The sequence below is a fragment of the Tiliqua scincoides genome, chromosome 10, assembly GCF_035046505.1.
Source record: "Tiliqua scincoides isolate rTilSci1 chromosome 10, rTilSci1.hap2, whole genome shotgun sequence".
Taxonomy (NCBI): Eukaryota; Metazoa; Chordata; class Lepidosauria; order Squamata; family Scincidae; genus Tiliqua; species Tiliqua scincoides.
This window is the reverse complement of record NC_089830.1, coordinates 14,218,777-14,243,902: the sequence shown is the minus strand read 5'-3', so window position 1 is coordinate 14,243,902 and position 25,126 is coordinate 14,218,777. Positions and strand designations below refer to the sequence as shown.

At 48.0% G+C, this 25,126-nt stretch overlaps 1 protein-coding gene across 1 annotated transcript in view; it reads left to right on the top strand.

Annotated features, from left to right (window-relative positions):
• The window catches only part of LOC136661501 (kin of IRRE-like protein 1), a gene marked incomplete at its 3' end in the record, with an annotated part of 72,512 nt that extends 50,780 nt beyond the window's left edge, over positions 1–21,732 (top strand). Inside the window, exons 3-8 of the mRNA XM_066638781.1 lie at positions 18,132–18,229; positions 18,362–18,498; positions 19,266–19,402; positions 19,812–19,932; positions 20,037–20,137; positions 21,550–21,732. Of these exons, the coding sequence (XP_066494878.1) occupies positions 18,132–18,229; positions 18,362–18,498; positions 19,266–19,402; positions 19,812–19,932; positions 20,037–20,137; positions 21,550–21,732 (777 nt within the window). The remainder of the gene's footprint in view (positions 1–18,131; positions 18,230–18,361; positions 18,499–19,265; positions 19,403–19,811; positions 19,933–20,036; positions 20,138–21,549) is intronic.
• Positions 21,733–25,126: the final 3,394 nt, after the last annotated feature.

The window sequence follows — 25,126 nt, the reverse complement described above, 5'->3', positions numbered from 1 at the left end:
CTCATTATGTATGTGCATGCTTCTGTGCCTGGCTGAGATGTAGTGGCAGTTCTGTGGGCACTGGAGACCTGTACAGGCATTTCATTTTATTTTATTTTTATTGCTTAAACAGAACCCCCCAAAAATAGCATTACATGGATACATGCTTATGAGTTACATACTTAAAAAAAGGGGGTGCGGAATTTATATTTATACACACACACATATACAAAGTATCTGCATATCAACACTTCATGCAGCTTAGGTTATTATAGCAAGTAATGGCCTCCAGATCCTCAAATATATACAGTGGCGTAGCTAGGTCACTTGACAACTGGGGCCCATAAATTTTTGTCTCCTCATGCAACATAATTATTTAATTATTAATTAATCATATTAATTCTTTCACATTTTTATACCACCCTTCCTCTAAGCAGCTCAGGATGGTGTGTGTGGTTCCTCCCTTTATTTTGTCCTCACAACAACCCTGTGAGGTAGGTGAGACTGAGAGATAGTAATAGTCATGACATGAAGTGAGTAGTAATAATGGCCAGAAAATTAATGCAGTGAATATTTCCCCACAAGCAAGAGATGAAATTCTGCATCAAATGGTCTCATGATGGTATTATTCCTAACATGATGGCATTATTCCTAAAAGCCACGCTTTCCAGAATTTTGGTCACTAGGGTGTCAACCCCCCCCCCCCAGATGTCTCATTGGCCTGTTTTGAATTAAGGCAGTGGTTCTCTCATGTTTACACTGGGACCCACTTTTTAGAATGACAATGTCTGGGACCCACCGGAAGTGATGTCAGGAAAAATTCCTGGTCCTGATCAGTAAGTTGATGTAAAAATTGCCCTATCAGTCCAGCTACTCCATCAAAAAGATTCCCTATTGTCCCCAAAATGCCCAGCTCACAATATTGAAATACCCACAAGGCCCAAATGCTCTGACTAAAAGCCCCTGTCTGACCCTTGTCCAAGAATGATACCAGCCAGCATCTAATATCCTTAGAAAACAAGCTGGCTGCAGTATGGGCCCCAAGGATGAACAGAAAGCCATAAACAATGGCAAGAAACAAATCAGGATGAAAGGGTTAGGGTAAAAGGGATGTTGATAGAGCACCAGATCCTCTGCAATGGATAGGTCTGTAAACAAAGTGTCTATGCGCGTCAAACTGCCCTTCTCAAATCAACATCCTGAACTGATAACAAATGCCAAATGTTGTTCTTTTGCCTGTTGGTCTGTTAATTTTCCCATGGATGTTCTCCTCTCTTTGTGTGCTCTTGTACCCCTCCCCTATCTAGAATACCCTATAAAACCTGCATCATTGTAGTTTTTTGGGATCCTCCACCTGTGTGTGTGGGGGTCCCGTTTGCAAACGAGTAAAGGTTTACTTTTGTCAGAAGTCCTCTGAATTCTCCTGTCTGTTGTTTGCCGCTCCAAAAATCCGAACTAACAGTGTGCCCATTTGGCATCACTATTAATCTGTAAAGTTGGATTCACTGTGCAGGCATAACTCATTGACTGCCATATGTTCTGCATCATGTATGGGAAAGCCCCTAGCTCAGTGATAGGGCACGCGCTTTGTACATAGAATGACTTGGGTTCAATCCCTGGCATCTGCTGGTAGGGCTGGAAAGTGGATTTGACCCCTCTCGGAAATGCTGAAGAACCATCGCCAGTCAGAATAGGCAATGCTAAGTGAGATGGTATCAGGCAGTTTTGCACTCTCTCTGGGATTCCAGTGTTCATGATTATTACAGTTCTTCTTGCTGAGTTACTGCTCCCTGTGGGTACATCTGACATGTAGGAATGCCAGAAGAAAGTAAGGAATCCTGGGGCTTGTAGTTTGCCAAAGAGCATGCTACATAGGGCGGCACCAAGGCTGACTCCAGGTTGGAGGGGGCCATCAGTAAGGTAGGCAGATGTTGCCACGCCTGGTCCAAGGGACCTAACTGTCTGTTTTTCAATTCACAGCGCTTGTCAGGAGCACTGGCCGGTGGTGTTTGCCTGTGCCGATACAACCCTGCTCCTTGAAGCCCTGCTGTATGAGATGCGGGGAAAGCCAGAAGAGCAGACAAGTGTGGTAAGAGTTGTGCTGTGGAACTGTGACACTATTCCCTTCTCCCGGTAGCGTATGAGTATATCCTGCAGCTGCATGCAAGGAGAGAGAAGCCACGGGAGTTGGTACTGAGGGCAAAATCTACACACCAAAATTTACCCTGGAGAATATCAACTTCTTCAATATCAATGAATGTTAATATCCACAACAATCCAGAATATGATTTCAGGGTTTGAACCACAAGTGTGAATGACTGTCCCTCGTGCATGATGTGCTCTCCTTTTGTCAGGAAGGAAAGAGAGAACTGATTTCTGTTGGAGGGACTGCTCTTGATGTGGTATACTCTAGCACAGGGATTTTCAACCAGTGTGCCATGGCACATTGGTGTGCTGCCAGTGGTTCACAGGGGTGCTGCAGGTGTTTGGGAGAGGGTCATTTATCAGTAGGGCCGTTGGGGTGTGCAAGCCCCGCACCTGTAGTGCAATCTGCCTTGTTAATTGTCCAAAAACTGATGGTACGCCTTGACAATTTGAGCACCTTGTCAGTGTACCGTGAAATGAAAAGGGTTGAAAATCTCTGCTGTTGCTGACATCTTTGCAATGTAGCTCTCCATCCAATGCTGGGTTGTTGGCAGAGACAAAACCCTAAAAGATGCATTTTGCAGGAAAGCCGAGATCGGCAGCTTTGTATGAGACTTGAGTTCAAGACTCAGACATCAGTTAATTTAAGAAACATGCATGTGAGTTTGAGAGAATCCCATAGCTAGTCTGTCTAGCTCCATGGCCTTTTGAGGGGAAGGGGGAGAGAGAGCAGGAAGTAAAGCCTGAGGATTGTCCTCTAGGTATGCTTTACCAGAAGATAGAAAAGATAGAGAGAACACCTTATCCCACTACCATTATCTGCCTAGCCTTATGACCTCCCCGCTGGTACAGCTACAAGAGTACCACTTTGTTGTAAACTCCAATATGGGAGACCTGCCAAGAGACAATATGAAGTGCTCACTGCAGGTGAGAGATTTTTGAACTGTGGCTGAGTGAGAGACAAACCCATCTGACCCCATGGGGATGCCCTTTTCTTCAAGTCCTAGTGAAATGAGTGGAGGCTGTGAAAGAAAAAGAGGCAGGATCCATTCCTATCACTGGGGATTGTGCAGGAAACCTTCTGCCCAGCTTTCATGAACAGGAAGGTGTATTTTTCTCCCTCGGTCAGGTTTGGGCCAACCCTGCCTCAGCTGGAGTTTGGGTTGGTGAGGAAGTGAGGGGAAGGGGGTGGAGGACGAGCCCAGTCCCCGGCAGGTACCAGGCAGATTGCAGTGGAGGACTCCCCCTGCAGCTGAGAGAGATGAGCAGGTGCATACACACAGGATCTCACCCTCTGCTGCATGACATTCTGGTCCAGGACAAAGAAGAAGCTGTAAGAGCACCGGGCATCTCTTTTTCCTTTTCTCCTAGCAACATGCCACCCAAGCCATGAGGAGCTTTCTCTGTGCTGCTGCCAACAAAAGAAGGGTGAGAGAGCAGTTTCCCAAGTTGCTTCTGACATTGCTGGGGCAAATCTCGGTCTCCTTGAAGGACGGCAGCAATGTGAGGTAAGTTGTCTCTGCAAGAGATCTTTTGGGTTTTGGTGCTAGCTTTGGGATTGACCATGCCAGGTATTGAATCTGGAACACGGTGCTTGCAAGGCATGGAGGCTACAACTCAGCCATGGCCACTTGCCCAGCATGTGGCCCTTTTTTCCTCTTGGACCGCAGTGGCCAAACTCACTACCGCCACACACAGGAAAAGCAGTTCCTGTTTGGACTACATCTTTCCATTCCACCCAGGCGCCATGTGTAATCCTCCATGATTGGGGGACGCTCTGGGCAGTCACATCTGCTGCCTGGCGTCCCAGAAGGCCACGTGACAGGACATTCAGGCACATGCGACTGCCCAGAGCATCTCTGTCTCCTAATCGTGGAGGACCACATGCAGCGCCCAGGCTGAACGGTAAGGTCTGCTCACCGGGCGCACAGATTTGTTGGAATCCCGGATTTGGCACCCAGGCCGGGGTTCCCTTGGACATTCGCTCATCTGAGAAATTGACCTTACAATCTCACACTCTCAAAATAAGAAGAAGATTACTCCTGAGCCAGCAACTTGTTCCATTTCTGACTTAAATGAAACTCTTGGATTCTATAGAAGTGGGACCCTTAGTCACACTCCTGGTGTATCTGTGGCAGTGACCCTCCTGGTCTTACTTCTTTTATCTTGCTTGCAGAGAGCCGCTGAAAACACTCCAGCTTCTCTGTAACATCGTGAGAATCGTGACAGAGGAAACCGAGTGCTGGGATCAGCTGAGCAGTCCTCAATCTTTTAGTGAGGGATTGTCCAGCTTAGTAAGGTAGGAGGAAGACTGCTGGGTTTCTCAAAGAGTGTCAGATAGCTGAAGTTGTGGGATGTGAATGTGCATCATTTGTCTTCCACTGACATCTTTAGTGCCTCTTTTTCTTTTCCTTTCTTTTTTTTGCATGGTCCTGTTACCTATTCCAGGATTCTCCTCTCCAGCTCACACTCCTTGGTCCCTGGCATCATTCAGTTCCTTCTGCTTATCTTTGGGGCTGAAGAGCATGCATGGCTCTATGAAACAGCAGTGATGCTCTACCACAAGGTGAGGGGTACTGCAGTAGTTGAGAGGCTTCATTAGTGGCGATGCACCCTGCAGCCTTTCCCTGGATAGGATTACGCCAGTGGTTCCCAAACTGTGAGTTGTGGCTTCCCAGGGAGCCATGAAAACCAGCTAGGGAAGCCACAGAATCTTTGTGAAAAACCTGCCTCTATAGAATTGTAGCCTTAATGGAGAGCCACGGCCAATGGCCCAGTAGATCAAGAGAGCCATCAGTCAAAAAAGTTTGGGAACCACTGGATTAGGCCATGTAACTGCTATGGAAACCAATGGTCCTAAAGATTGGTTGGCATGTGGATGGCAAATTATGGGCACCATTACAGGGCATCAAATGATCAGTTAGAGTCTACTTGTGTTTACAGAGTGGTGTGTGAATTTTATACCCTCTGGGCTGGCTTTGCCCTGAATCTCTGACCTCAAGGTCAGGGAGACAAGGCATGTGAATGACTTGGAATTCACTCTTTGAGTCTTTGCTTCAGCTTGCAGAAGAGACTGTGATAGATGTTTCTGGGTGTGTCCAGGCAACTCTATGCTCTAAACTTCTATCCATTTCCTGTTCAGTTCAACTGATGCAGTTCCTTCCAGCAAATCTTGAGAATTGTGATGGCACTGCCAATGCAAGAGTTTTCTGGCTCCGCTCACAGAAATAAAGTTCCCAGGATGCTCTGAGGAGAGGAAATGGCTTTTCACCAAATTTAAACCAGTGATATAGCTGTGCCCTCTGCATCTGTATGTGGTGGATAAAGCCATGAACACTCATCTGCAAATAGCTCAACAAGGTGAACCAAAGTGTTCACCCCAATTAATTTGCTTCTGTTGTCCTTCTTGGGTTTTCAGTTGCTCCTGAACCGTGTGAAGGAGCTTGGAAACATCATGTCAAAAGACTCTCTCCTTCAGTGGCTGGATCATGGGAAACTTGGGGTTCGGAAGCTGAGCCTCAGAGGACTTTCTTCCCTGATCTTTGAATCTGATTTGGTAAGTCATCCTCGAAAGACAGGGATAATAAAAATGTAACTCCTCAGATAGTTGGCCGGCACATGCACAGATTCCATTCTTGCATATCCACAGGGACTTTGACAGAAGATTGCTGGGATGGGTATACTCCTCTCTGCACCTATCAGGTGGTGGGAACTCTGTAATAAAAGAAGCTGCACCCATGATAGTTCAGTTCAGTTCCTCTTTATATGTGCATTTGCTTATGTTCGAGGGGCAGAATTGCTACCTACTTCTAGTTATCTGACTCTGTTCTCATTACCTGTGAATATAGTGCTGGTGCACTGGGATGGGGAGCAGTGCAGCTAAGAGCAGGCAGGCAGGTGGGGGCAAGAGAGGTTGCATGAGGAGGAGGAGAAGAGACAGTGGCCTCCTCGTGAGCAGAAGGCAGTGTTGGTGCTCTGCAGGGCTGAGAGGAAGAGACAGTATACAGTATATGGCCAACAGTATATGGAAGGAATGGGCGTAATTGCATCCAGTCAGTTTTTTAGAAAGTTGTCTACTTTAGGTCAGTTTTGGATACCAAAGGGACTTTGGGATTGGCCCATGGAGAATGGTTGGGCACACTTGTGTCCACTTCCTGACTTGCCCTGCCATCTTGGGCACCATCTTGGGGACTTGCCGCTGAACCTTCAGAATGGCGATGATGAGAGGCCAATGGAAGGGTACCTGAGGGCTGCTCTGGGGCAAGCCTAGGTAAGGAGCCAAGAGTCAGGTTGAGGACGAGGACAGGTGAAGCTACCCCCTTCCCACTGCTGAACTATGAGGCTTGTTGTTGGGTCAGCAACCTTGAACTAGTCAAGGGACAGCCAGCACAGAGGCGGAAGCATCAGATGTTGATGAGCCTTCGCTATCACCTAACCCTATAGACATCAGGTTCATAAAGTGCATAGAGTATATGTTGAAGAGGTTTCCCTGGAACCGAACCCCATGTTTCCCATAGGCTCAATGATTCAGTATCTGCTAGCACGGTATCCACTCGATTTTCCAGGAACCTACCCTAGAGGATAACAAGAACTGACTGTATATATTTAAATGAGCCACCTCTTTTGTTTTAGATGAAGAGCCCCTGGTGCATACAGCTGGCTCTCTTCAATCAGCTGGGTGTGAGCGAGCCAGAAGCCCTCCCCAAAATTTTGGATGTGTTAGAGAGCACCTTGTCCTCTATCACAGGGGAGGAAGAAACCAGCTACATCAGAATGTTGTCTGCAACCTACTCTGCTCTTGTTGACCATGTGAGTGTTTTAGATTGTCATGTCAGACACTGTACAGGTGACCCATGGAGTTCCTTGGTACTGGGCACGCTATCAAGAGTGCGTGTGCTAAATTCAGGAGAAGAGACATGGGCTCCTCATCCTTGTAGCCACAGACAATGAAGGGCTAAAACCAGAAACAACATCTCTGTTGCACATTGTCACCAGTAATTTAGTGTTGGGAGAATTAGAACAGATATAAGAAAGTATTTATTTATTTATCTACCCACCCACTCAGTAACTGTAATTATTCTTTGTAACTCCTTACCACAGGATGTGGTGATGGCATCTGGCTTAGATACCTTGAAAAAGGGATTGGACAAATGTAAGGAGGAAGAGTCCATCACAGGTTACAAACCATGATTGGTGTGTGCAACCTCCTGCTTTTAGAAGCAGGCTACCTCACAATGCCAAGTGCAAGGGAGTGGCACCAGCATGCAGTCTTGTGTGCTTCCTGAGTTATCTGGTGGGCCTGTGAAATACAGGAAATTGGACTAGATGGGCCTTTGGCCTGATCCAGCAGGGCTCTTCTTATGCTCTTATGAGATTAGAAACCTGGCAAGTATCAATCTCTGGTGACTCTTCCTATTTGTTTCCTATTTGCAGGAGGAAGCAAGCGTCCGTGCCCTAGTGATAAAGCACTTGTGGTTGCTTCGGAGCCGGAAGGGGAAACAGTGGCTCCCACATACAACAGAAGCAGCCATTTCTGAAATGGTGAACATTCTTGTTCATCTCCAGGATAAGAGTGAGGTGGTGGAGGTGAGTGGCCACCTGCGTGACTTACATTAGCAGGAGAGAGGAATCACCTCCAAGAGCAGGGACCAAGACTCTTGTTGCCGGGGGTGACCTGCCATTGACTGTTCTGGGAAATTCTCCCATGTTGTAGCTCAACTCTTGCTTGCTGTGCCCGTGGGGGAAGGATGATGCTAAGGATAGGCAGGGCAGGCCCAAGACCTCCTAAGGCAGCATGCCAAATATTGTCCCCCTTTAACTGATGACGTGCCAGTCTCTGTTCCTCCCCTTCCCCATGTTCTTGTTCAGCTCTCTCCTGCCCTCCAGCTTTCTCTTCCTCTGCTCTTCTCTATCCCTTCTTCCCTTTCCAATGCAGGGAGTGGAAGGAGGAGGAGGAGGAGCAGTGGAGGTAGGCAGGCAGGCAGAGATGGGCAGCCCCACCAATCTGCGTTAGCTGGCCTCATGAATGGGCTGGCCCTGCTCAAGGGTTTCTTGTACATGTTGGCTTCGCAAGACTGACCACCGTCTTCGGCTTCATTCCCCCTGCAGGTCCTGTCTTGACTAATTTGCTTCCCTCTCTGCAGTGGCGTCACCAGGGTTTGTGTCACCCGGTGCGGGACGCCAGCGCATCACCCCTGTGATGGATCTCCTCCCATGCGACGGGGGGGGGGGCAATGCATTGAGTGGCATTGTACCATCACCCCACCCCCGCTGTTTTTTTTATAACTTTTGATGGAAAAGAGCTAGTTTAAGGTTTGTTTCATTGAAGTTACATGAACTTCATACATGAAATTATGCTTTGATTGATATATAACATGATTGTATTATTTGGAAATACAAGGATTTTAAAAATTTGGGTGAGTAGTGGTATCACTCCCCGTGCACGTCACGCAGTGTGGCCCGCACCCATCTAGCAATGCCATTGCCATTGTTATATCTTGGCTTTCTGACATCAGAAAATATACAGGTCCAGTCTTGTTATACACGGATTTGACTCAGCATGAATGGCCACTGCAAATGAGAAGGAATGTGCTGATCCCTGGAGAAGGGGGAAAATGCATGCCTTTAAAATCAGTTTAAAAATCTGAACAGTTCTTTAACAATAGCCTCCTTAATGAGAGGGGAGGCAGCTGGCTGACAATCCATCCATCCTTCTCTCTCCAGGTGACCCCTCCCTTCCCCCTGAGCACATGAAAGAAAGGTGATCACTTTGCATTGGTGAAGGGAGTGGCGGAGTGAATTGGAGGACTGATTGATGGATTGTCTTCTTAATGATCTTACATCACAATGATCAGCAAGGCTGTTTTTAAATCACCTGAGCCAAAAAACCTTTTTTAATTTTTTGTAAAAATTGATTTGCTATAGTACGTTTTTTTGCCATCCACTTAAGTGCTTGGAATGGAACTCACGCGAATAATGAGGCTTCACCTGTAGATCTAGCGCATGTTTTCCAGCTCAAAGCTGACATGAAACAAACCTGTTTCCAGTCCACTCAAAGTACCTGAGAAATAACCAGTTTCCACTGTATTACTCTTTTCTTGCAAGCTAGCTAGCTGAATGCTTGAATATTTTAGTATTCCTATGTACGTACATTTGTACTCCGACCTTTCTCTAAGGATCACACAATGGTAGACGGAGATCTAGACATTTGCCCAGCATGCTTCAGTCCTAAATAGCTCTTTGATTAACCTCTCCAGGCCTTGTGTCTTGCTGGCACATCAGGGAGAAGGCGCCCCAACTCGGGGTGATAGGGTCCTGCTGCAAACGTAGACATAGGGTACCTTACAGCCTGATGCTATGCGGCCGCTGTGCTGATTGCTCAGGGCTGAGTGCGCTTTGTCTGCTGATTCCAATGTGCCATCATGTTGGAGAGGTTAACTGTGTGTGTGTGTGGGGGGTGAGATGGTTGGCCACCTTCAGTCTCGAAAGACTATGGTATAAGCTTACAGCAGGCGGTATTCCCAGGCGGTCTCCCATCCAAGTACTAACCAGGCCTGAGCCTGCTTAGCTTCCGAGATCAGACAAGATCGGGCATGTGCAGGGTAACAGACCTCTGAAAGACTTACCCGCATGGCATGACTCCTGTGCAGGGCTATACCAGCTACTTCATGGGACTCCTATGAGCTACACAAGCTACGTTGCCAGCTTTGGAGCCACTGGGGGCATGTACAGCTCAGAAAGGGATTTTGGGATCTAACTTTATCTATCCCACCTTGCTTCCCTCCCCCCTTTTTCAACCTCTCTGCTGGTGAGCTTGTGGCCAGGGACTTTCTTCAACCTGTTGGTGGTGGGGCATGGCTTTCTGGTGTACTGCTGTGCTTGTGTGAGTGCAGCACCTGTCAGGCTTCTGCACTGGTGGGGCTGCCTGTGTGCTGGTGTGTGTGGCAGTATGCTGGTGTTTCCCCTGGCTAGGATTGTTTCCTGAGGTTTCCATAAGAAGCCTTCCATAGGAGAAAAATTCTTCTCCAGTGCAAAGGACGCCTTAGGACAGAGTTCTCCAAACTTTTTGGCCACAGGGCCACATCAAATATCTGGCTCGGTATTGGGGAAAAAATTTAAATATAACATTTATATAAATAAATCAGAGATGGAACTTAGATGAGTGAATAAATAATGAATGGGCTCATTCATTCAACCTCTCCGGCCCTTCAGACCAGAAGCCACCCTCCAGACGCAACCAGAGCACTGTTCCAGTCATGTTCCGCCAAGTGGGCCAGAGGCTTTCAGGGAACAAGAGGCTGGTCGTGTGCCAGATAGAGGCTCTCCATGGGCCACATATGGCCCCCGGGCCAGGGTTTGGAGGCCCCTGCCTTAGGATATGAACTTTTTTGACTCCATGCGCTGCAGGAAGCAATTGCCTATCTCAGAGTGCTGGTCCCAAGAGTGAGGAGGTACGTGAAATCCCAAAGCCACGACCTTCACTTCGTGCTCTACCATGTTGCCAAACATTTGGTAAGTCTCTGTTGCTGCCTTCCCAGGGTATCACTTTAAATCCCACCTGTTCGTCAAGAATAGAGTAGAACTACTTACAAAGCTTTATCTTACTGAGCTTTATCTCAACAAAACTCATACAGGTATAATATCATTAGCTGAGGATTTTTCACCTTCAATTTTATCTCAATGTGATGAGAAAGGTCCTTTAAATTAAAGGAAAAACATCCTTTAACAATAGCCTCACTTACCATTGTAATCTCTCTCCAAGGGCTTAGAGAGGCTTCACTCCCAGGCAAGCAACCCCTGCCTTCCCCCTGGAGCACTGAAAAGAATACAAAGGGAAGTGATTATTGCCTCCCTCTTTGCATTCTTTCCCTGTGCTTCAGGTGAAGGGAAGTGTCACTGCCTAGGAGTGAGGCCTTTCTAAGCACCTGGAGAGAGAGAGAGAGAGAGAGAGAGAGAGAGAGATTGTCTGCTTTCTGCTTCTGCTCTCCCTCACAATGTTAAGTGAAGCTGTTTTTAAACCACTGAGAAAAGGGACATTGTTTTTTAAATGGATTTCATTTAGCATGATTTTTGGCATCCGCAGGGGTTCTCAGAACGGAACCCTCATGGATGCCAAGACTCAACCTGTATAAATTTTCTCATATACCATGGGGAATTTCCACATCACACTATAAGGTAGTATGATGTTCGTTGTCCTATAGTCCTCTAGTGAAATTCATAGATGAGCATGGATTTGAACCCAGGTCTGCTTAGTCTACATCCAACTTCATGGGTTTCACTACTTTATTTGTGATCCAAGGGTGGTAGGATCAGTACAGAGTGTTCCCTTTGCACAAATATGCCTGATGCCAGTTCTCATTGTTATTTTCTGCAAGACCAAGACCTACAGCCCAGATCTCATTAGGGGTGCTGCCCTGAGCTGTGTGTTCCATCCTTGTGTGAAGGAGGCAGCAATATTCAAGGTGGCAGCTTGCTTTGTGGGTAAGTCAAGGAGCATCCCTCACTTCAGTGCTGAACATCAGCCCCCACCCGTTTCTCTAATCCAATAAGCAGTGTGACTGTTTCAAAGACACCCCCTCTTTTTCACCTGGCAGATCCTCCCAAACTGCAGAGCACCCCTGAAAACCATCCTAATTGTTGGAGACTATTTTTGCTTGTTTGTATTTTGGCAAAAGTGTATTTTGGCTTAAAAAACATTAGGTCAGCATTTGGCTGTGCGAGAACTTGTGATATCTGGGTGACTGAACAGAGAAGTCCCTTTGATTCAACAGGTCTCTTGGTGCAGAAACTAGAACCCAGTGCCAGGAACAGGGGACCACTGGCTTCTCTACAAGAATAGTTTCTACAAGTGGTTCCCAAACTGTGGGTCAGGACCCACTGCTTGGTTGTGACCTGATGTTTGGTGGGTTTTATTTAGGAACATAAAACAGGTCATTTCCCCTTAAGGGGAGTGACCTAGTAATGGATGCCCCGGCAGTGCCACAGTAAACCAAAAGTCACTCCAATCTTCAGATCGGAGTGAAATGAAGCTTGGGGGAGACCCGCAGAGCGAGCTGCAGGCCTCTCGGACCCTCTCCAAGGCTGGCAGACCCCCTCAGGTACGCAAGCCTCTGGGTGCCTGCGGCACCACTACCACTGCGGCGCCACTGGGGCACATCCCCTCTCTCAGTCCCTGCCACTTACAAGCAGTTTTTGGACTCCCAGCGAGTTTGAGAACCGCTGAGCTATTTCCTCAAGCCCTGAGGCTATTCAAAAATCAGATACTGTAGTTACATATTACCCTACAAAGAGCCCAACTGCTGCAGTTTGCAAGCACGTGTAAATATAGGGAGATAAATGTTTCAGGGTCTTTTTCTGGTTATTATCCCTTATAAATAAATAGATTTTTCTTTCTAGACCTCTTTTTTTAAAGTCTGGTAAACCTAAGTGGGTCCTGATAGAGTATCGTTTAAAAAAGTGGGTCCTAATGCTTAAAAGATGCCCCTTGTTTATTGCCTCTCGGTACAGTACATGTGCCCCACAGGGAGAATACTGGTCTCAGCTCACAACCTACTAAGGAAGTGACTCTCAAACTACTCGCACCAGGACCTCCTTTTTAGAATGAGAATCTATCAGGACCCACCGGAAATGATGTTCTGAAGTGACATCATCAAGTAGGAAAATCTTTCTTTCTTTCTTTATTTTAATAAATGCAAATACAAACAAATTAAAAAGAATAAAGATATTACAAGTTGTGTGGCAAGTGTGGAGATCTCAAACTACATTTTTTTGTTCTATTACTACAAATCATACAAAAAAGTTAGTCATCACATCTTAAACAATCTACACTTATTTAAAATGTACATTTTCAAAAGAAAAAGAAAAATGAGAAAAACATAAAAGTTAAATCCCCTATCTACTCATCAAAGCCATAGATTATTTGACCCATTCTCCCTTCAATGCGCAGGAAGTCCATGAATGGTTTCCAATTGTCCATAAAAGTTTTTACTGGCTTATCTTTAAGAAGTATTGTAAGTTTATTCATTTCTGTCAAATTCAATACCTTTAGCCAGCGTTCTTCCACTACAGGTATCTCTGGAACTTTCCAGTATTTGGCATACGATATTCTTGCAGCAGTTGTCATCTATAAAAACATAGTTTCATAGTCTTTCTGAATTGAATCATCCAATATTCCCAACAAAATAGTGTCTTGTTTCATCTGTAAATTTACCTTAAATGTCAACTGCATTTGCTGGTGTATCAAAGTCCAATATATTTTTGCTTTTGTACAAGTCCACTACATATGGTAGAACATTCCTTCTTGTCTTGTACACTTCCAACATCTATTTGGTATATTAATACATTTTTGCCAGTTTACCTGGAGTCAGACACCATCTATACATCATTTTATAAAAGTTCTCTAAGATTTGCATTCAATAAGCAGGAAACGTTTTCACAGTCATAGGCTGCAATCCTACCCGTGCTTATCCAGGAGTAAGTCCCATTTACTGTGTTACATTCTAGCCTGTAAAAAGTACAAGTTTGTCACATTTCCCCAAATGGTAGCATCAAGTCTAATATAGTAAAAACAAAATATTGAAATGATATGGGGAGCCACCTGAAATTGGCTCTCGGTTCACCTAGTGGGTCCTGACCCACAGTTTGAGAAACACTGACCTAGGGAGATCTCTGGCAGTCCTAGGTGCTGTCTTGACAGTCCAAGAATCAACATTCCGTCCATTGTCGATGGCAACACCATGAAGGAAGTCCCAAAAGGCATCCCCTGGGCACTGAAGCTGTCCTTCAAGATGGGTCTCTCCAGAGGTCTCATGGCAATTTACAACCACTTCAGAGCACTCCTTCATAAGCTAATACTGATTCAGGTTGGTTTTCCAAGAGTAACTTCCTATTTATTCCACTGTCTCTCTAGGACACCTGGCTCATATTAATGGGAGCTTCCTAAGAGGAGAAGATTTTCCTGCCTACATCATGTGTAAGTGAGGAGTGCAGCTTTGCCCTTTCATAAACTCCCTATATTTTTTAAGGATTTTGTGGTCCAAGTTCATCCAGGAAGGAGCAGGTTCATCACTGGTCTCTGATAATCTCATTACATGACTGTTTTAACTTCCAGAAGAAAAGGAACCCACTAGATTTTGGGGCTCTCTGTTCACCAAGGAGGGAGGGTCCCCAAGGTAGCCTCCTTCTGACTCAGCTCCCTAGGTGGCAGAGAAAGCTATCATTTTTTCCCAGTTAATCCCAAACGGACCAATAGGAAGAATAGAGTGGACAGCAAGAGATCAAGGGCCGTCACTAACTGCTAGGCTTTGAGTCCTTTTAACCCTTCTCTTTCATCACAATTTACATTCAAATACACATTTTTTAGGGGGAGGGGAACAAAAACAGTGCACAATTATTGTGTACCTTGGTATCTGTTGATTTTGTTTTGCTTTTCTATTGACCTTATTGGGGGGGGGGGGTTGTTTAAACTTCATGATTTATTTATTGTATTTTGATATATTTTTAAGTTCATTGTAATTTGTTTTTTTCTGGAATTTTAATTTGTGATTGTGACCCACCCTGGACTTCCTGTTGTTCTGGAGAAGGGCAGGATAGAAATCTATTGAAAAAATAAATAAAAATTACGTGAAGCTGTCTTTTTCTGCCCACTCATAAGGCACAGTTAGATAGAGAGGACAAAAAGCAGAGAGGGCAGTGGTGGCTTGGGATGGACTGAGGAAGTTGGAAAGAAAAGGGGATTTCCCGTGCATGGAGATAGGCACAAACAAATAAGAGAACAAAACAGACTTTGTATTTAAAAGAAGAAAAAGGTCCAGCAGGCATCTCTGATTGATTGGCCTTCTCTCTCACCCATTCAGGTCTTGAAAGCAGGGATGTCAATGAGGAAGGCAAAGTGGTTGGTGCTGCCACCAAGGCCATTTTACAGCGGGTCTTCATCAAGCACAGCAAAAAAGGCATCCAGGGCTTTATGTGCCACTGTGCCAGGCTGTGTTTGCCAACAGGAAAGCACCCACCAGAATACTACAAGGAAGATCTGGTGAGTACAATATGTGCTTTGAATTCGCAATCAGTCAAATACCTGCAGAATCATGACCATGGCTGATGTGGAAGTATAAACCAGATTTAGGCCCTGGAATTCAGCAGTGTCGGAATGAGTGTTCTGGTGTCACTAGGTGCTTTCTGTCTGTCACAGAAGGGAGCATATCACATATTAGCATAATACTTCATTAGCTCCTAAAGTCTTGACTGGAATTCAGACTCCTGAGACTCTAAATAAAAAATGCCCATCTAAACACCTGGCAGAGTGTGAAAATTGACATATTAATTAATTAAAAAATACAATTTTCAGATGAGCCCTGAAGCTAAATACTCTCTTAACAAAAGACAGAAGAAAAGAGGGAAGACCCTTTGATTCAGCAGCACAAGGAAGATTTTGACACAAATGATTTCGTGCAAGGAATTGTTGGCCTTGGTCTCCTCTGCTCACCCTTTTCCTTCTTCTCTTTATTTCTTTGCCTCTCTTTTGCACTGTCTCTCTGTCTGCCTCTGCCAAATTCCCTCCTGTTTCCCTTATTCTTTGCAAGATCATCCGCTCCCTAGTCTGATCATGTAAGAGGGTCACCTTGGGCAGTCATTCTCTGAACACCTTGGGTGCCATCTGTGCTGAGGTGGGGTGAGCTACTTCTGCTGAGAGGATCTCCTTGGCTGTGGTGCCCTACCTGTCAAATGCTCTCCCAATGGAAGCTCATCTGGTTTCTACCTTGTCTGATTGGGTACCAGGCAATAACCATTTTTATTTTCCAAGGTGCTTAACTGGGTTAGAATAGATGGTTTTAGTGCTGCCACTTTATCTGCTGTTTTTATCTTTGTGTTGCCTCACTGTTATGAGGTAATTTGTTTTCTTATTAAATTTACTTTTAAACATTTCTATCCTGCCTTCCTTGCCTCTAAAAAGCAAACCAACAAAGAAAAAAATAAATTAAAAAGCAAAACAATATAGACAGTGTCGGTTGCCATTACTGAGTTAGGTGATCAGTGGCCGTGCACTGAGCAGGGGTTTGAAATAAGAGCCCAATCCTAAACCCTCCGAGCAATGGCACTGGGTGTCACAAACGTACTATAAGGCACATCTACATCACCCAGTGAGGAATGTCCATGAGCCCTGGGCCTCAGCGCCAAGTAGAGATGCCAGGGGTGTTGGCAACCTACAGTCTCGAAAGGCTATGGTATCGCGCTCTGAATGGTGGTTCTGGAACAGCGTCTAGTGTGGCTGAAAAGGCCGATTCGGGAGTGACAATCCCTTCCACACCGGGAGCAAGTGCAGTCTGTCCCTGGTCTGTCTCCCTGGCTGTGGGCCTTCCTTCTTTGCCTCTTTGCCTCAGTCTGTTGGCCAAGTGTCTCTTCAAACTGGGAAAGGCCATGCTGCACAGCCTGCCTCCAAGCGGGCCGCTCAGAGGCCAGGGTTTCCCACCTGTTGAGGTCCACTCCTAAGGCCTTCAGATCCCTCTTGCAGATGTCCTTGTATCGCAGCTGTGGTCTACCTGTAGGGCGCTTTCCCTGCACGAGTTCTCCATAGAGGAGATCCTTTGGGATCCGGCCATCATCCATTCTCACGACATGACCGAGCCAATGCAGGCATCTCTCAGGACTGTGTTGTTTGGAACTTTGTCCTGCCAGGTGATGCCGAGGGTGCGCCGGAGTCAGCGCATGTGGAAAGCGTTCAGCTGCCTCTCCTGTTGTGAGCCAAGAGTGCACCCAAAGGTAAGTCACGACCCCAGGTGGTGGTGCAGGTTTTTGGGGAGGGGGAAGGCATTCCGGGGCGGGGTGCAGGAGTGACAGGCCCAGGGAGGGGTGGGACTGGTGAAGATTCTTTCCTCCATGTCAGGCTGCAAAGTGGCGGTTCAGCCAGCGCAGACTTGAGTAGCCCGATTGCGGGGCCTGTGCCCTGGCTTGCCCTTGCTCTTCAAGTTCCCTTCCAACTCTAACAGCATATGCTTCTTCCATTCTTCAAATGAATAAAATCATTCCTCATCTTTCCAGGAGCTCCCTGCTGGATCTGAATTGGATCCCTGCAAATGACACACGGAAGCTGACACCTGTGCCCAGCGGCAGTCTTCCGTCCCTTCTCTCCCTCCTGTAGTTCACCAGGTGAGCCGGCAGATTTTTCAAAGCACACTTGGAGCTTGATTGGCTCTTCTTGTTTCACAGACTGCTAAGCAGCACTGCTGCCACCTTTTTCTCTGGCTGTGCTCCTGGGCTTGTCTTAGGAGCACAAAGATCTCCCATTTCCTTTCTGATGGTCAGAGCAGAGCCCTTGACGAAGGCTGGGAAGGTCCGTGGATGTTCAGAAGCAAGAGTTGGCTAAACCCCTAAAAGAGACAAAGGGCACAATCCTAACCGTGCCTTGGGCCACAAGTTTATTGCGCCGGCCCGGGAGGGTCGCTAACGTGCCAGAAGCCACAAGGAGATGCGCCAACACATGGAGGCTGAATCCAGCCTCTGTGGCGGCTTCCCTGCTGAGTCTTGCGATGGCCTGGGTGGGCCGATGCAAGAGTGAAAGGTAGGCGTGGGGGAGGCAGTGGGCGTCAGGGAGGAGGCAGGACAGAGGCATTCCTGGGTGGGGTGTGGGTGAGCAGTGGACAGCCCCGGGGGTGGGTGGGGGTGGGCGGGCAGAGAGAGATAGTTGGGCTGGGATCCGGCAGTTATGCCAGATCCCAACCCCTGTTCCCAGGGAGAACGGAGCAGTTTGAAGCCACTGCGCTCTCCTTGGATTTGTGCCACCTCCAGAGGTGGTACAAATTCAAGGAGACCCATACTGGCCAGCAGCTGTTACCCAGGGGTAAAGCGTGAGGCAAGGGCAAGGATGGGAGAGTGGAGGCAAATGTAGGGGTAGGAGCTAATACATAGGCCAGGCCTGAGTAGATCTGGGATGGGATGGGCACATTGGTGTGGGTTCCGTCCCCCTTCTTGAGTTTTCAGCCTCTCTGCTCCTCTTTCTTGCAGATCCCCCTGTCGTCATGCTGTCGGTGCAGCCGCAAACGGTCGCCGAGGGTGGCAAAGTGAGCTTTCTCTGCACGGCCACCTCCAACCCGGAGCTGACAGGCGACAGGTAAAAAGGCCAACAGACTCCAACCTCCCAGAGATCACACAGCAATAGTGATGTTGCTGCGATGCCCTCTACTGGCAGCTTTGGGGATTGCAATGAGCCGGGCTCGTCTGATGCCAGTGCATGCCTTCGCAGGTGGGCCAAAGGAGGTGTGCCCATTCCGGAGGCCAACGGGGACAGCGATGAGGCGATAGTCAATCAATCGTTTTTCATGGAGCCCGTGTCGTGCGAGGGCTCGAATGCCATCGGCAGCACACTGGTGGATGTGCATTGTAAGTGAAGGAGGCAGGTTGGGTCTGTGTATCCTGGGATAGGTGGGAACACTTTGGAAGAGGAGGATGGACAAGGAGATGACGAGGATGACCTTGGTGCCAGATTGGTGCCAGATACTGAGTGTGGGCAGGTCAGATGTGGGGCTCCCCCCACCAGGATCTTCTCTCCTGTAACCCCACTTGCCGTTCCAGCAGGTAGACCTCAAAGGCCTCCCACCTGCGACCATCATCGTGGTAAAACTTAGGCATTTGTGCCATATTTTTGACACATTCACAGCTGGGTTTGCACCCAATTAGAGCGAGGTGACTAATATATCCATTACCTTTGCATCAATTTGCATATGAGTAAAAATAACCATTTCTGATGCAAGAAAGCATGCTTAATTTGTTTTTTTTATATTATGCACACGGATCAAGACCCTTAATTGACTATAAAGCTCCCCCCAATTAATTTTATAAGTACTTGTATGAAGCAGCACAGGCAGATGTGTATCTACATACAAATTTTTTGAAAACAATCTATTTAATACATGCATAAACACACGTTCATTCACACTATTGAAGACAACAGTGTATAAAACTGCAGATTTTAAGAAGAATGTTTAATGAACTGCTTGTCAACCAAAAAGCCATTCACAAAGAAGGCAAGCGCTGTCTTTAAAAGAAAAAAAAGAAAATCCACTCCTGGGACCTTCTGCATGGAAAGCAGGTCTCTACTACTGAGCGATGGGCCCCCCTAACCCCTGTTTTCCTCTTTTTTCCTGCAGTTGGAGCCCGCCTTATCTCCCAGCCCAAGCCCCTGACTGTAGGTGTTGGTTCTGATGCCTCTTTCACCTGTACCTGGGCAGGGAGTCCACCTCTCACCCTAGCCTGGACCAAGAAGGAGTTCAGGTTCCCAAGTTGTGTGTAATTTACCAAACACAAATCTGGGAACACCAACCTCTACCCCCTCCTGTTGTCTTGTAGCACAGTGGCCCAGGTGGAAGACCATGGTGGTAGTAAGAGAGATATAGAACCTTTGCTTTATTCTGACTGTCTGCCAAGGACAACGGGGGGCACCCCTTTCTGCCTTCCTCCCCACCTGAACTGAGCCTGTGAACACACAGGACACAGTTTTGGTTGTGGCACCAGGAGACCCACCCACTTTGAATCCTCAGAAAAATTGTGAAGCCCTTCTGTCCAAACAGGCCTTCATTTTAGGATGTTCTGTTCCCTGGTTAGATAACTGAGGCCGGGTATCCTTTTTTGGGCTGGAAAAAGAGCACTGATCCCTTAATTTCAGTAAATAAATCTGAATTCACTTGTACCCACAGGTGTTGAGCAATGGAAACGCGCTACACCTCAAGGCTGTGACGCAGGAAGATGCCGGCATGTACGTCTGCAAAACCATCGTGCCACGCACTGGAGTGGCTGAGAAGGCAGTAGCTGTGAATGGTGAGGGGTCTTGGAACCAGGTCATGCACAGCAACCTATTGCAGTGAGCCTGGCGGAAATCTGACCAGACCTGATTGCATCCGTCATTTTTGTCTTTTCCTCAGGGCCGCCCATTATCGGCGCGGAACCAAGCCTGCAGACTGCAGTGGGGGCCAAGGCACGGCTGGAGTGTTTGGTGGGGAGCGTCCCACCCCCCGACAGGATTGTAAGTGCTTGACTCGCCTTTGCCCTCCACCCTCATGCCTTAACCAGACCTGAATGTACCAGATGGTCCTCCTTATCCATGGAGTTGTCTCAACATGGACTGCAAGCACACACTGGAGCAGCAACTGTTGCCCTGCACATGCCTGATCTCATCTGGTCTCGGAAGCTAAGCAGGGTCAGGCCTGGTTAGTACTTGGACGGGAGACCGCTTGGGAATACCGGGTGCTGTAGGCTTCTACCATAGTCTTTCGAGACTGAAGGTTGCCAACCACTGGAGGACCTCAGAGGACCTCCCAGGCATGACTGGAAGTCGTGTCTAGGAGGTCTTCTGAGTTCAGCCAGAGCCTTTGGAGAGGCACTTCCAGGTTTTCACAAAATGTCTTTCTGAAGACTCTGGCTGACCTTCTGAGGTGCGAGGAGGTAGCCTGCAGTGTCCCTGCACCTCATAAAGCCTCCTGGAGACCTTCTGGAGTCCTGAAGGCACCCCTGGTTTTCAACCAAAGCTGGAAGTGCTTTTCAAAGACCTTCTGAGGCCTGGGCAGGCTGTGTACAACCTCCCCTCACCTCAGAAGGCCAGCCCCAGTCTTTGGAAAGGCAGTAGGGTATGTCATATGCCAAAGAAACCAGATATTATTTGTGAAGTTGGATGAAAAGGTGGAATGCATGTGTGCCAAAGTAGTTAGAATGTAGAGTTATTGAACCCATGATTTTAAACCCACACTGCTTAGTTCAGGGTTCTTAACCCTTTTACTATTACAGACCCCCCACCCCCCATAGATTGCCCAGTGTGTCCCCATACCTTCTTCACTAGTCTGTAGGAATCAGCATCATCACCAGTCCTATTAGGTACTACTATTTTGTCAGCAGCGGGGTTCTACTTTACATATGGATAGCAAGGATCAGAATGCCTCAATCTGCATTGACAGTGGTGATACTTAATAATCTTATCCATATAAATAATGGTAATAGTTAATCACCTAATCTAACAACAATTTTTTTAAATTGTTCAGAGATTGAGAGCACAATCCTAACCAGGTCTACTCAGAAGTAAGTCCTATTTTGTTCAATGGGGCTTACTCTCAGGAAAGTGTGGTTAGGATTGCAGCCTGAGTCCCATACCTCCCTCATTGTGTTCTGGTAACTCCAAAGGGTATGGATAACCCTGGTTAAGAATCCCTAGTTTAGATTTTCCCACAAAACCTTGGAAGGTTCTGAATGGCCAATCGTCCCCGTAGCGTCTAGAGTCGATCCTTGGGCTTGGTACCCATCGGGCACGAGGCTAACCAGGTGTACTCAGAAGTAAGTCCTATTTTGTTCACTGGGGCTTACTCTCAGGAAAGTGTGGTTAGCATTGCAGCCATCATCTTCTACCTGTCCAGGCTTCTGATTTGCCCTCCTGTCTCTTTGCAACAGGCCTGGTCGTGGGGTGAATGGGTGCTGGATGCTGGCTCGCTAGATCGGTTCACGGTGGACACCATGGTGACCGACCAAGGGGTGCTCTCTGCTTTGCTGATCGACCCAACGCATGACAGCGACTTCACCTTGGCCTACAACTGTACCGCATGGAATCGCTTTGGCGCACGTTCCGCTACCGTCAGCTTGTGCCGCCAAGGTAAGATTCCCCATCCCCCTCTACTAATTTCACCAGGAACAAGCTTCATGGTGAACTCACTGGGGCCCCGCCAGATCTCCTGTTTTCAAAGCAGAGAGATCCAAGTGCAGAGCCCAGCAGAGCAGTGAAACTCACCTTAGCAAGCCAATGTCTCTCTGTACAGCATACTTTGGCAGGGATTGTTGGGAGAAGAAAAGGGGATAATCTCCAGCTTGAGACTGAGGTCCTGGAGGGGGAGGGCAGAATACTGATGTGACACAACATGACCTTGACTTTCATCCCCCCTTGGGCAGCGGTTCCCAAACCTTTCCAACTAGCAGTTCCCTTGTCCTACTGGGCCATTGGCCACAGCTCCCCATTAGGGCTACAATCCTAGAGTGTATAGGGTGGCAGATTTTCACCAGGATTCTGCATCTCCCCTGGCTGGATTCCATGGCTTCCCAGGGAGCCTCAGTTTGGGAATCACTGCACTTGACGTTCATCACTTTGCTCTTTCAGCTGTGTTCAGCCTGGGCTGATGCAAGCCTCTGGGGTGGGCGGGAAGGAAGGTGGGGAGGGAGGCATTCCTGGGTGGGGGGAGGGCGGGCGGTGGGCAGGTGGGGAGCGGGAGGCGGGGCTGGGAAGTTTCCTCTTGCCTCTGGCTGGGCCGCCTTGGGCCCCTGTCCTGTGCTGGATACAACGCAAGCCTCTTGGCTTGCCTGTTCCAGCGCAGGGTAGGATTGCAACCAAAAAAGTTATGTTTTTTTGCTGGCCAAAATAAATTTTCAAGCTAAGTCTGTGCTTTGACACCCGTCCATTTTTGACTTGCATTCGTGCTCTGGTCCCCAATCAGAAGAAAGCACAAGGTATCATTTAAGATGGCATGAAATCAAATGCCAGTAATTAAAGGCATGAATTCTCCCCGCAGAGGTCTTGTCCGTCCTGATCATGGGGGGCTTAGCTGCCTCCGGGGTTGGTGTTCTCCTGCTCCTGGTGGTTGTCATCTCTTTCTGCTACCGACGGAAGCGCTGTGGGAAAGGTGAGGTGTCATTCTCAGAAGCTAAGCAGGGTCAGGCCTGGTTAATCCTTGGATGGGAGACCGCTTGGGAATACTGGGTGCTGCAGGCTTCTACCATAGTCTTTCGAGACTGAAGGTTGCCAACCAACCGTTCTCAGCCCTCCCAGGAATTACGTGGGGCCTTGTGCCCCTGAGCTGCAGCCCCCGTCACCAATCCTTGAGTGACCTTTGGGGAGAAAGTTGGGGTACAAAATCAAATGATCTGTTTGCTGCCAGCCTATAGTTAAGGCTGCATTGTCAGAATGCTGGATAGAGGCAGGGTTATTCCCTCTTCCTCTGAGCTCCTCTGGTCTGTGGACTTGGTTAGGCCCACTGAATATCCCCACCTGGTCTTCAAAGCCTCTCCCCCTACTTTTCCATTGGCCTGACATCTCCCTGCTACTGACGGTGGCTCCAGACGCAACCATTTGAGCTGTTTTCCTGGGGTCCCGCAGACACCTGCCCCTGCACAGTTTCTTGGGAAAACCAGTGGGTGGAATGGTGCCACCAGTGGAGCTTGCGAACAGCAGATATATGGGCCTGCTCTTCTCCCAGCTAGCTGCCCAAGGGGATAGGGATCCACCCATGCCTCCGTTGAATAATGCTACCCAATCTACATAGGGATAGATCAGAGAAGGGCTTCAGTGCATCTTGCCACTTCCTGGTGTTTTCACATGCCCATCCCAGAGCTCTCCAAGATCTGGAATGTGCGCAGATGTCATTGTTTAAATCCCCTGGAGTGAAATCCTGTAGAAGACCAAGTTTTCAGCTCACACCTCTGTCTGTCCATAAATCCTGCAGCCAAGCGGGGGGCGCAGCTCTCCAAAGCAGATATCCTTGTGCAGATCACCACGAGCGAGAGCAGCCCAAGCCGGCCGAGTGAGACAGAGGGTGATGGCAAGGAGCCCATGGTGACAGGGAGCCAAGAACTGAAGGTGAGCTCAACTGGGAGACTCACAGTAGATCCACCCAAACTGAGGCTCTAAGTCAGTGTGGTCCAGCAAAGATGTGTACAGTAATGTACACTTTGAACCCCCAGAGATGTGTGGCCTTACTGGGTGATGCCAAAAGGTCCTTCTCTTTCCACAAGTGCCAACCAGATGAATCGACATGCTCAAAAGCAGGGTGTGATGGTGACATTTATTCATTGATTTAAGACATGTATACCCTGCCTTCCCAGTGTTTTTAGAACACGAACATCATCCCTGGCATCTTTTCCTCAGCAGGTGGTACCTGCTGGCATCCTGCCTTTGAAACAGAAAAGTTCTGTTCTCCACTAATAGTTAGGATAGCAGATTTGTGGGCAGTGGGTCTAATGCTCTCTTAATGCTGTCTAACCTAGTGCCCACCACACCTGACGGCAAAGAGGCCTACCTGTGAACTTCTCCATAATTGGTCCATTCTTTTCATTCTTTCCTAAAGCAGCTATGGGAGGTGAACCTGGGGTTCCCTTGTTGTAGTCCAATGCTCTAACCATTGCACCACACTGTGAATCGGCCCTCCAAATAATTTGGTGGTACCTTAACCTTGCTTCATTGGCATTTCTGTCTTTGTCCTCCCCAGGATCCCACCAATGGCTACTACAAGGTCCGCGCCCTTGAGGAGCAATGTTTAGGAAGCAGCTTCTCTGAGTACACGCCAACCACCCGACCTTTGTTTGGGGCATCTTCTCTCTACCCTTCCGCTGGGCCGGTCCAGCCCAAGTTGAATGAGTATGCCCACCGGTACACCCTGGGTACACCAGGCTCTCGTGCAGCCTATGACCCACACGAGCGACCTTTCCCTCAGGAAAGCATGTACAGCGGGACGGCCTACCTCACAGCTCCCTACAGCCGGGCTTTCACCAGCTACGTCAAGCCCAGCAGCTACGAGAAGGCCGAGAGCGGGTATGAGCAGTCGGACCAGGCCAGTAAGACCTTGGGCTGCTCCCGCTTCTCTTATACCTCCCTGTCCCAGCAGTCCGACTATGGGCGCCCTGCCCACCAACGCATGCAGACCCACGTATGACTCGTGCCTGACCCCTGCCAACCTCCGGTCGTCTTCAGAAGGGAGAGAACAGGGAGCGGACACTTCATGTAGCTAATGAACTCCAAAACAGCCAGATAGACTCGGTGCCGAAGACCTGGGCTGAGACATGCCATTCTCATCCTCCGGGGAAGATGGCTGCCAGGCTAGCTTAGCAATGCAGAGTTGCTGTCAAGATGGCCAATAGCCTGCTTGTAAGTCATCTTCATCTGTAGCCAGGTCCATCTCTCTTGGGGAGCGTAAGAGGAAACTGTTTTTAGCCACCTCCACGTCAGGACGTGAAAGTGGATTTTGGACAGCCAAAGGCACATCTCTGC